Source organism: Rhincodon typus, chromosome 15 (genome assembly GCF_021869965.1).
Source record: "Rhincodon typus isolate 14 chromosome 15, sRhiTyp1.1, whole genome shotgun sequence".
NCBI classification, from domain to species: domain Eukaryota; kingdom Metazoa; phylum Chordata; class Chondrichthyes; order Orectolobiformes; family Rhincodontidae; genus Rhincodon; species Rhincodon typus.
In genome coordinates, this window is record NC_063346.1 from 43,501,911 (window position 1) to 43,514,419 (window position 12,509).

The 12,509-nt window shown below is 39.3% G+C and overlaps 1 protein-coding gene across 1 annotated transcript in view; it reads right to left on the reverse strand.

Moving 5' to 3' along the window:
* Positions 1 to 216: 216 nt before the first annotated feature.
* slc12a4 (solute carrier family 12 member 4) overlaps positions 217 to 12,509 on the reverse strand; it is a 76,323-nt gene continuing 64,030 nt past the window's right edge. Inside the window, exons 18-22 of the mRNA XM_048605988.1 lie at positions 10,704 to 10,835; positions 10,493 to 10,600; positions 8,816 to 9,003; positions 6,061 to 6,194; positions 217 to 1,323 (exon numbers count right to left, since the gene is read on the reverse strand). Of these exons, the coding sequence (XP_048461945.1) occupies positions 1,232 to 1,323; positions 6,061 to 6,194; positions 8,816 to 9,003; positions 10,493 to 10,600; positions 10,704 to 10,835 (654 nt within the window). The 3' untranslated portion in view covers positions 217 to 1,231. The remainder of the gene's footprint in view (positions 1,324 to 6,060; positions 6,195 to 8,815; positions 9,004 to 10,492; positions 10,601 to 10,703; positions 10,836 to 12,509) is intronic.

Consider the following 12,509-nt stretch of genomic DNA (forward strand, 5'->3'; position numbering starts at 1 on the left):
TGCTGTACCACTGGATTTGTAAATGAAGACAATTAGGGGTTAGGGTTAATGCACTACACTAATATGTTAATTTTTCTGAATTCAGCTGCACTCAGCCACCTTATTCAATGTCATAAACTTATACAACTTGCAGATTTGAACATTGCTTGAAACCAGAACTCTCACACATGACCAACGCTCATCAAGCAACATCCCTGATATCGAAGCAAAGTCTGGTTTGAGAAACCTTGTACAGTGCTTTATTGAGAAAAATAACATTTTGTTTATGATAAACAAAAGCACATTATAGTAAAGGAAAAGCTCCAAACTATAAGAATAATTTAACAGCTGACAATAGTTTTGCAAAAAATTTCAATTGAACAGATAGCAGCTCCTTTTCTTGTGCAATTACAAGCTTACCAGAGTAGGGACCAATTTTGGACACTGTGTGCGAGGCTGCAGTACATTTATTTCAAAAGGTGGTCCACGAACTGATGGGTCTAATTATTTTCAGTAATACTACAAGAAAAGCCATATAGTGCTTTTTATTCTGGACAATATGAAAAAAATAAATACTAAAATAAATAGGGCTTTTCTGCCTAGTACACAATCACAAGCCTTGGAAGATACAGCGAGACAGTTTGGATCTCACTATTTCATAATTAGTGTCTACTGTGAAAAACACTGTTAAAAGCTATCCATTAACAAACAGTTAAACTTGACAAAATAGCTTAAAATCCATATTCTGCAATACACGGAATGTAGTGCTGGAGCTATCACTCCAACTTGTGATTCTGCGAGCTGCGTCCTTAAGTACAATTGTATAAAGTTGCATTACAATCGAGCTGTTTTAGCAGCTAATTCCAATAAATGTATTGTCAACTGACCAAGAAAGCAGTGCAAAGCTCAATACCAAACAAGGATTCCAAACTCAAAGCCCAAGCTTATTCCTGGCATTGTTAAAAACAGTGCACTTTTTACACAACCTTTCTTCTGTTACCACATTTGTAACAACTGTCAAATTTTAACTTTTGGTTGCACTGCAGATGTGTGTGCTGGACATTTGAAGATAATTGCATTTAACTGGAACAGCACTTATTGTGTCAACTGACAGTCTGAGCTTGGAAGATGAGCCATGGGAATCTTTGTCTGAGGCATTGACCGACAAGAGAATTGTTTAATAGCGCACAGTGTACTGAATGTCTTCTGTGGTCAGGTTTCCACCACATCTGTCTTCAGAAGGTAGTTATGTTCAAGAATAAATAGTGATGACTTCACAACCACCACCTCGTACAAGCAGTACCCTCTCCAGACCTTCTGTAAGTACCTCCAGAAATTCCATATCTTCAAACAATATGTCAAGGATATCTCATAACACAGTCCATTTGAAAACATTGTCCTGTATATTCATGTATTTTAGTGTTGTGCTTCAACATAATTGGGCATTTTTGCATTTATAGACAACTACAACTAAGAGGCTAAGAAGAAATATTAGCAGCAATGGAACTGGAGAGGATCTTAACTTCAATAACTATGAAAATAACTAGTCTAACTTGCGCTCAGAGCATTACGGCAGGGGAGGCCAAACCATTTTCAGCTGCTTTAATGACTTTCCCAGCATCATGAGTTGCTGGCTCGTTGGTCTGGAGGTGTGGTTCTTGCTTCCGGTGAATGGATTCAATATGAGACACCCCAGTTTCAGATCCCGGGTGAGTCCTGGTGCTCTGTTTAGGGCGGCATGGTGGCTCAGCGGTTAGCACTGCTGCCTCACAGTGCTAGGGACCTGGGTTCAATTCCACCTTTGGGCGACTGTCTGCGTGGAGTTTGCACATTCTTCCTGTGTCTGTGTGGCTTTCCTCTAGGTACTCCAGCTTCTTCCCACAGTCCAAAAGATGTGCAGGTTAGGTGGATTGGCCATGCTAAATTGCCCATAGTGTCCAGGGTTGAGCAGGCTAGGTGGGTTAGCCATGGGAAATGTGTGGTTACAGGGATAGGGTAGGGGAGTTTGTCTCCGGAGGGTCGGTGTGGACTCGATGGACTGAATGGCCTGCTTCCACACTGTAGGGATTCGATGATGATGATGATGATGAGGAGTTCAACCATGAGGTTGTTGATGATAGCACCGAGTTTAGTGCCATTTGCGACTTCTCAGATAACGAAATCTGTCCCAACGTGCACGAGATCTAGGCAACATTAGGGTTGGCTAATAAGCCACAAGTAACAGTTTTGCCATAGAAGTGCAAGGCAATAACTATCTTTAACAGTAGAGTCTTGCAACTTACCCTGAAACAATAGCATCACCATCACAGAATCCCTCACCATCAACATGCTGGGGGATGACCAGGTGGGTGTGGTGTGGGAAGGAAGTGAAAAATCACCATTAACCAGAAGTTTAACTGGAAGAGCTACATAAACACTTTGCGTAGAGCTGGATGAACACAGCAGGCCAAGCAGCATCAGAGGAGCAGGAAAGCTGACGTTTCATTTCTGAAGAAGGGTCCAGACCCGAAACATCAGCTTTCCTGCTCCTCTGATGCTGCTTGACCTGTTGTGGTCATCCAGTTCTACACCTTGTTATCTCAGATTCTCCAGCATCGGCAGTTCCTACTATCTCTAAACATTTTGGCTACTTTGGAGTAGGTTGGAGCTGTGTATTCTGTGTGACTTGCTTATCTTGGACTCCTGTACAGCTTGAGACAGACCTATGATGGCATACTCCTGATTTGCCTAGGTGGGTATACCACCCAAATGCCTAATCTCTATGGCCTGGAGCACCCAAATGCCTAATCTCTATGGCCTGGATGAAACAGGCAGCAGCTGCACAAGAACACTATCACCTCTACTTCCCTCTTAAAGTCACCCACAATCCTGACTTGAAAATATATAATCTTTACTTCAATGTCTTGAAGTTTGAATCCTGAGATTCTGTGTACTTGCACTGCTGACTGACTCTGGATATTTATCACAGAGACAGCAGTCTTTCAAGAAAGCAGATCACCATCAAGGGTGATACCTTAAGGGCAATAAACACAGATCTCAGCAATGAAGTCCACACCCCATGAACTGGTAAAAAAGAATGCAGGGGACAAGGGATCATAGACCAGAGTCTGACAAGGACTGTCAATGGATTGAAGAACCCTATGGGCTTCAAGGAGATTCTAGAAAAAGGAATCTGGGAGAACGTGAATAGATTTAAGTAAATAGAAGAGAGAGTTTTGAACTCGAAAGGCACTGACAGAGATCAGAGAGCCGAGGAGTGATTGGCGTGCAGGACTTGGTGCTGGGTAGGAAATATTTGGATGAATTTAGTTTCCATAGCATGAAAGATGTGAGGTCAGCAACGAAAGCAATAGAATAATACTCTAGGGATTACATAAACTCTACATGAGAAGTTCAAGTGTGGATGAACTGAGGTAGGTGTGAAGCTGGGTGATATTACAGAGAAGGTCGGGCATCTCTGTATGAACAGGTTATAGGCTTTGCTTAGCTTATATTCAAGTTGAATATGGAGACTGCAGGTGGATCCAGCCCAATATATGGACTGAACCAGGGGCAAGGAAATAAAGCTTATTGTGGGGTCCAAAGACAATAACTTTGGTGCTTCCTGATTTAACTTGAGCAAACTAGCTTCCATCTAGGATTGAATAATTACATAGCTATCCAAATCACATGGGCAGGTTGACCTAGGTAGTGGAAAGGTAAGGACCGGTTGTCAACTTGCATGTGGATGCTGAATGCATGTTTCCAGATGATGTCAGTTGACGAGAGAGAGGCTTGGGATAACATGGAGGGATTGTAGATCACGATCGCAGCTCAATGATCATGTAATTCATAAGTTTGCCTAAGGTCATTATAGCTCTGTCATAGCATGGAAACTAAATTGGACACTTTCAAGCACAAGTTTGCATGTAAGATGGGCATTGTAAAATGAAACATTCAAAAAGAAATTGTAGGAGTACAGATAAAGAGCAGAGGTGCGGGACTATTCGGATAGCACTAAGACTTAGTCCAGACAAGTTGTCAAGTACATGCATGAACAGGCATTACACAGACATGATTAAGATTAGAAGGCTTGTCATAGATGTAAAAAGTACACTCCTTACTCCATCAAATCAATTACTATGTGAAATGAATGAATACTGTTAAACTTGAATGATAATGTTGTGTTATCTAACTAAGCAACTATCAGGCCACAGGTGGAAAATTTGACTGGATCACAGCCCCACTACGCAAAGCATTCCACAAAGCAAGATCCACAGGTCCAATAGAAATTATTTTAAAAGGTTTCCCTTTGCGGGCTTCAACTCTGGCTTATTATACTTCCGGACTGAACATTGCAAGTTTGCAGTTACTGATCTAAGAAAAGAGTAGACATTTAACAGAGATACTCTGCTAGAAATATCGGGAAATTCAGACTGAGAATAGAAACCAACAAACCTACATGCTTAAAATGGGTAGAAGTTCTGAATACAATTTCAGAGATTTTACTTGACATGCTGAAAGATGAAACAGACTAGCCTTCCTTTGACAACTGTTCTTTAGATTTGCGTCAAATTAAAATGGAACAGTCTAATTCTGCAAAAAATATTGAATGACTTGTGAGTTGGAAATGTAATTAAATGTAAACATGCTGCCACAAATTAGTTTAATTGACATTTCAAAATTAACTTATCCGATTACCAGCATGATATCTGCAGACTGCAATGTGCACTTAGTATACAATTTGCAGTGCAGGCTGTACATCAAATTGATTTTAGCATCAAATTGATTTTTGAATGTAGGAAGGGAGCAGCTGGAAGTTTCACCTTTTAAAGAATTCTTTCATAAGATGTGGGCATTGCTGACAAGACCAGCTCTTGTTCCCGGTCACTAATTTTCCTGAATGGAGTGCATTGCTAAGCCAAATGAGTGGTTAGTTAAGACTCCACCACATGGTTGGGGCTGGAGTCAATGTAGGCCAGAATGGGCAAGTACAGCAGATTTCATTCCTTAAAATACACTGAACCAGAAGGTCTTTTACAACAGTCAATGTTGGCGGTCATGGTCATCAGTACTGAGACTAGCTTAATTTTCCACACTTATCAATTGAATTTAAACTCCACCAGATTCTGTGGTGGGATCTGAATCCATGTCTTCACAGCATTAGCCTGGGTCTCTGCATTACTATTCCAGTGACATTATCATCACACCATCAAATTAAGTAAAACAATTCCATACCAATATTAAAATTTTCAGGTACTCTGGTGCGATTTTACATTGGACACAGTTACACTGCAACCCATGTGAAGCCCAACTATGACAGAATACCCATCCGGTCTTATGTTCCTTGCCTTCAATGTATTCCAGATTTAGAATAATTTATTATTCCAAAATTAGAGTATAATTTTTCATTATCTGCAACCAAACTTAAAGAAATCCATAGAATGTTGAATAAATGAAATGATCAGAGGCTGAGAGGGGGACAGTGTAACCAAGTAAAAACTTCGAACTAGTAGCAGCAAAGCTCCACTGAAGTTGCAGTTGACTTGAATGCAGTCCAGACACTTTCGCCTTGGATTTCTTGAATTAAAAGTCAAAAAACAGTGAGTAATGAGTACCAGAAATTAGAAGAACAAAAACCTTGGCATTTGCATCATCCACTTGGATGAGCAATTTTTGAAACCAAGAACATAAATTACTGACAAGACTCAGCAGATCTGGCAGTATCTGTGGGGAGAAAGCAGAGTTAACATGTGAGCCTGGTGACTCTTCTTGTTTGAAGACCAGTTTGTTTACTTTATTTGGACAGCTTACTGTGTCCAATCAATTTTTCATGCAAGCATAAAACATGCGGTTGATTCCTACATACCACACTTAAAACTGAAGGAAAGGAAGCAAGAACTGGACAACTCAATTTGGATAAACGCATCACTGGAATCTTTTAGAACATCTTCTGAAAAAGAAACTAAATGGTTCTGATGTTAAATATACAACTCTGATCAGTTTAGTCATAAAAAAACTCAACTGAACAATCACATTTCATTATTTGGAAAAGCATTCTTGCAAGGTCTATTTGCGGAAAAGATGTAACACAAAGGATACAGTTTTCATCTCCATCTTGATTTTTTGGTGGACCAGGCATGTTTAACAAAACCAGTTTGGCATCGTGAGACTTATTTACAATGACTTCATTCAGTTTCACAGCTGTGTGCATTCTCCTTACATTTGACTGGTCCCTGAAAAAGGTAACCAACATCCTAGTTCAACATATTAGAAATATTGCGAATGATACCTTGCTAAGATAAAGTTAAGAAATCATTTCAGTTAAAAACAACCATAGCTCCAAAAACTACAATGAAACTATGAGTTCTGACAACTACAACAACTTGCATTTATACAAGTGTCTTTAATGTTATAAAGCATCCCAAGACATTTCACTGGGCGTATAAAACAGTAAAACACAGTAACGTAAGGGGTCATCAGGTCATAGAACCAAAACCTTGGTCAAAGTTTTAAGTTTGGGAGGAAATTGAGGGTAGAGAGGCAGCGGGATATAGGGAGGTTATTCTAGAGCTTAGAGCCTGGACAATTGAAGGCATGGATGCCAATGGTGGAGCAAATAAATTTGAGGTGCTTATGGGGCCAGAAATTGAGCATACAGGTATCTCTGAGAGTTGTTTGGCTGTAGAAAACTATAAGAGACTAGAAAGAACAAGGGCAAGGAGAGATTGGGACTGCAAGGATGAGAATTTTTAAACAAGATGTTGCTTGACCAACAGCCAACCTAGGTCAGTGAACAGAGGGACATTAGGAGAAAAGGACTTGGTGCAAGTTAAGACATGGGCAACAGAATTTTGAATGATTTCAGGTTTATGGAGATGGAATATGGGAGACCAGGCAGGAGTGCATTAGCATAGTCAAGTCTGCAGATTCAGTTGATGAGTGAAGATGGAGGTGACTTCAGAATGCTGATTCGGAGGTAAAAACTGATGCATTTAATGGTGGAGTTCATTACATATTCAAATGTGACACCAACTGATTAGCTGTTTCTCAGACTGCTACCAGGGAGATTTCTGTTTGTCCAGCATTGGATGTCAGCAATGTTCTTAATTTAGGAACACTGGAAGAGTGAGGTGAGAGATACTATCAGAATACATGTGAAAATCATTGTTGTGCCTTGTGGAAGGTTTATATTCATGTTTCTATTGAATGCTTATGGAACACAAGATTTTGAATGATAACATTCAAATTATTTGGGTGGGGTAAATTCTGCACATAGGAAAAGGTTGAAGGACGGCTCTGAAACATTTTTTTTGCACAATTCAGATGACTTCAGTCAATGAAAAGCAGCAAGAAATAGAATGAAGGATAATAAATTAAAGCAATGTAACCACAGGTTCAGTGAATCAGCTTCCTAACTGTGTAAGGAGCAGTGAATAGCACTGAACCGAGGTGTCAGCTAACCTTAAAGAAGGATTACAAAATAAAAGTGCTTCCGTGATATTCAGAAGCCAAGTATAATTATGCTAATTCCCATCCAGAAGCACTAACAGCAAATAAAATTTGTTCTTATTTCAAAAACGTAAACAAGTGGTAACATGTTATTGGCACTTTAATTGGCTTTCCTAATTTTGAAATTTTTGTTAATTGATCAGTCAGATTATTGCACATTAATTCAAATACTATGTACTGTCTTAGGAACCTTATCAAAGAAATGTAAATAAAACTAAAAGGTGTCAATATTCTAAATATTATCTGAAATGAGAGGTTACTGGTAAAAAGACAGATGGTGACAACTTAATCCCTTTTTCAGGAAAAGTGGAAGGGGTAAGGGACGAGCTGACGGAGGTGTTCATGATTACAGTGATAAAGATAAACAGTGATGCATGGGGTTCTTGTGGCACAATGGTAGTGTCCCTACTGCTGAGCCAGAAGTTCAGAGTTTAAGTTGCACTTGCCATGGAGGTGTGTCATAGCATGTCCAAACAAAACAGAGTGACAGATTGTTGATCATCAAGATGGTAGGTGGACACCACAGATTTAGATAATCAGACAATAAATTAGAGCTTATAGATTTTTTTTCATATTGATATTATTAAAAATAGAATTGAGATATAAACTATTGCTGAGGTGGAGTACATAAATACTATTTACAGAGACTTAGATAAATGTTTATAAAATGTAAAATATTAGATTAGGAGAATAAGGGAGCAGTATTGGATGTAATGAGTTATGAAAGAAAAAGCAAGCCTAAACATGATGAGCTGAATGGCATATTTCTGTGCTATAATCTTCTATGGTTCTATCTCCCAGCAGAAAAATAATCTAGTGACATGCTATTATCAAATTGCTCAAACTTACAACTTGACAAGCTACCAAATATCACCCACTGAAACAGGGCAACTTTGCATTCTAGGATTAAAGAACCAACAAATAAAGAAAGCAAACCAACAAATCAAATCAATGCATCATGGTTAACGTGACAGTTCCTCAATTTCCACAACCCATGCTCCAGCAATTAACCTATAAACTGAAGTATGGATTAAAATCACATTTTCACAAGTGTCATGCGACAGTCTTTTTTAAACTGTCAGGTTCAAATGCAACCACAATAATCAAACTTTATACAATTTCTATGAAATTTGGTGTCACTGTTGAACAGTATAATTTATTAATGGCTTTGATACTACTAGTAGGTTTAGGAATGTTAACAAAAGAATGGCTGTTTCTCACAATTCTAAATTAACAGCGAGAAAAAAAAAGTATAACTAGCTGTTGATTCAATAGTACATTAAGAGGAAACTTAGCAATTATAATTCACAGAAATAGTGTTCCAAGGGACATGACTGACACTTACGGTTTAATACTGATTAATTCTCTGAAACTGTTTGGTGTGGTGGCTCTAGTGCGGTTTCCTTCAGATTCACATTTTTCTTTTGTCCACGTCATCTGTATTCTGTCAGGGTCAACATGTATCTCTTCCTCTTCATCTGAGTAAACATTGCCTTGATGAATTATTGAATTCCTGTCTTTTACTAACTGAGCCTGGAAGAAAGTAAAATGGGATTTCTAAATAACTGTCACAATTTCAGCACTTATTCCTATTGCTAAATTCTTGCGAGGGCTATGATGAGCTGTCTCTTGAAATGCTGCAGGTACACCCACAATGCTAGGTTGATGGAGATGTTGGTCAGAAACAGAGATTGGGGAGCTTCAGTTTTTGAATCAATGACAGGTGAAAGACCAGCAATACAAATCAGGAAGGTGCATGACTGAAGAAGACAACTTGCAGATGGTGGTATTCCTACATGGCTGGTTACCTTGTTACTTTAGGAGGCCATTGGTTTGCAGGGTGTTATTGAAGCTGCTGTGGGGTGATGTTATATTATGTCTTGCAGCCACAGTGCATTAGTGGTGCAAGAAATTAATGTTTAAGGTGTGGATAGGATGCCAGTTAAGCATGTTAATTATCTATTATTAGGTGTTTAGAGTGTGCTTAGAGATGTATACTGGCTTTCTGAAATAAAACTTGGTAGGTTGTTTTGCCTTGAATTGCGTTAGATTTCTTCAATTTATTTGGAGCAATACTGCATTGATCATAATGAGTAAACACATTAAGGAAATTAGTTTAGCTTTGACCTTAGAACATAGAGTTAAGCTTACAGTTCAGAAGAATCCAGAGCTCACTTCGGAAGGTAGAATCATTTATCCTAGCAGGAGAATCAAGTTATTTCAAGGGAACCAGTTACCTGAGCAGCAGTGGTTTCTAGTCTGTGCAGCTATCAAGCCAGGACAGCTGGGTTAGAAATCATCACATTAGAACTGAGAAAGTTTAAATCTCAGAATTCGGAGAGGCTCATCTCAGTAGACTCAAAGGAACCATAAAAAAAATCTCAACTGTTAGGAGTGATATTTCTCTAGGGTTGGTTCTCTGCAACAATGTATGAAGATTGTAGCAATATAACATGGATGCAATGGACAAAGGTTTCTTTTTCTATGTTGGACTTTTCTATCTGGGAATTAGATGGATACTGGTGATGTTGGGAAACAGGTGGAAACTTTGTTTTGATATTAGTGTTAAGATCTTTCTAACCGCCTTCTATATACATGGATTTGTTGCTTACTTCTTCTTTTGTGCAATAAACTTACATTACATTGTTAAGAACTTCAGCCTCATATGAAAGGTTCAGTAACTAACCATCATGATAATCTACTGCAAAAATTAAAACATAATGATAAAACATATTGTCAAGCCAGGTTTCATTCTAGGATCTGATCTGTCCAGTGTTGCCATCAGCTGAGATCATAATATTTTAAAGATATCTTCAAAGAGGTAGTTTGTTTTAAAATCTGAAAGTCATGGAACAAATTCAAGAACAAAAATAAAAATCAATAAACTTCGTTTGGGAATATTTATTTCCAACCGAATTGAGATTGCCAGAAGAACTGATTTCATGACTTATAAAATCTCTATAGATGTCTGTAAATCAAGAAACTTAGTTAAGATTAAACTAATAAAGTTATAGCAGTTTACCTCTCTTTCTCGCTCAGTCTTGGATAGCCTCATCTGCCTTAACATCTGTGACCGTTGCTCCATCATGAGAGTCCTTTCATATGTATAAGCTGAAATATCACTGCCGTGCTGAGAACAGAATGTGATGTTATTATTGTAAGAGTGCATTATTTGTATTATTAAAAATTATAGTTATTGCTGCAGACTATGCCCTCCCAGGTTTGCTCCTTACCATTTCAACAACTTCAACTTCCGCTTCAATGCGTAGATGATAAAGAAAAGTTGCAAGATCCTTTTTCATTTGAATACTATTGTCATCCATTTGGGCAACAGTGAAAATGCGCATCCTACATTTTTTCCAGACCTGTGCAGAATTACAATCAAATTAGCTTCAATTTCAGTGCAGCCACTGAAACAAAAACCAAGTACACAACAAGACATTGTGAAATTATTTCCATTAATGAGTTTGAATTCTGATAAAAAGGAGGAGAATGCAACTTGCATTACAATCAGGTGACTGTACTTTTTATTTAAAAAGCTTTCTTTAAAACAGTCAAACCAGTACACTGTGTTTTCCTTTTTGGACATCACTGCATCTTGTACTTAGTACAATGAATTTAAACACCACATTCCTTTTTTTCACTGCTCTTACAAGATATTTCATACGGTTTTAGAAAAAAAATAAGTAGTTTTCATGTTGAAGAATCCATATCTAGTGTAAAGACTATATATTTTTATTTCTATGTATTTTTGATTGTGAACTGAAATGGGAAGTGAATTGTTTTAAGACCCAAGAATTGTGGAAGGATTGCCACACATTTTAAAAGCAAATAATACGACATTCATTTCAATGCTGAGATAACAAGGTGTAGAGCTGGATGAACACAGCAGGCCAAGCAGCATCAGAGGAGCAGGAAAGTTGACGTTTTGGGTCTGGGCCCTTCTTCAGAAATGGGGGAGGGGATGAGAGCTCTGAAATAAATAGAGAGGGGGGAGGCATGATGGAAGGTGGACAGAGGAGTGGATAGGTGGAGAGAAGACGGACAGGTCAAAGAGGCTGGGATGAAGCCAGTAAAGGTGAGTGTAGGTAGGGAGTTGGGATGGGGGTTGGTCAGTGAGGAGGGAGGAAAGACGGATAGGTCAAGGAGGTGGGGATGAGGCTAGTAGGTAGGAAGTGGGGGTGGGGGTTGGTCAGTGAGGTGGGAGAAAAGATGGACAGGTCAAGGAGGCGGGGACGAGGGGGGCTTTAGCATCGGCAGTTCTTACTATCTCTGACAAAAGAGACCAGGCAGGGAAACAGCAGAATCAGGTGATATTCAGTTATGAGTAAAGCAGCTTCAGCATGAGGAGGAAGTGAAGAAACTAGAGATGGCACAGAGTGAGGAGAAAAGGGAGATGATAATTGAATTCATAAGAACGGAAATGAGAAAACTCTAATTTGAATTGAGAAGAGAAAGAGGAGAGAGAAAATGTAAACACAAGTTTAAAATAATGCCATTGAAACAAGAGATTTCAGATGCAGAGATAGTAAGAACTGCAGATGCTGGAGTCAGAGCTAACACAGTGTAGAGCTGGAGGAATACAGCAGGCCAGGCAACATTAGTGGAGAAGGAAAGCTGTAGAGGCAGGTGTAGCACTTCCTGTGGTTACAGGGAAAGGTGCCGGGGGTGGTGGGGTTAATGGAGAATGTGGAGCGGATGAGGGAGCTGGGGAAGTGATCGCTACTGAAGGAGCATAGGGGTGGGGAGAGAAATATCTCTTTGGTTGTGGGGTCAGATTGTAGGTGACGGAAGTGGCGGAGAATGATATGTTGGATAGGGAGGTACGTGGGGTGATATGTGAGGACAAGGGGCAATTCTGTCTTTATTTTTGTTGGGGGGAGGGGATGTGAGGGCAAAGGTGCAGGAAACGCAAGAGATGCGGTTGAGGGCATTTTCCATCACCGGAGTGGGGAGGTTGTGGGGGATACTTCTCTTCCACTACACTGATGCCTGTATCGGCGCTGCCTCGTGCTCCCACGAGGAGCTTGAACAGTTCA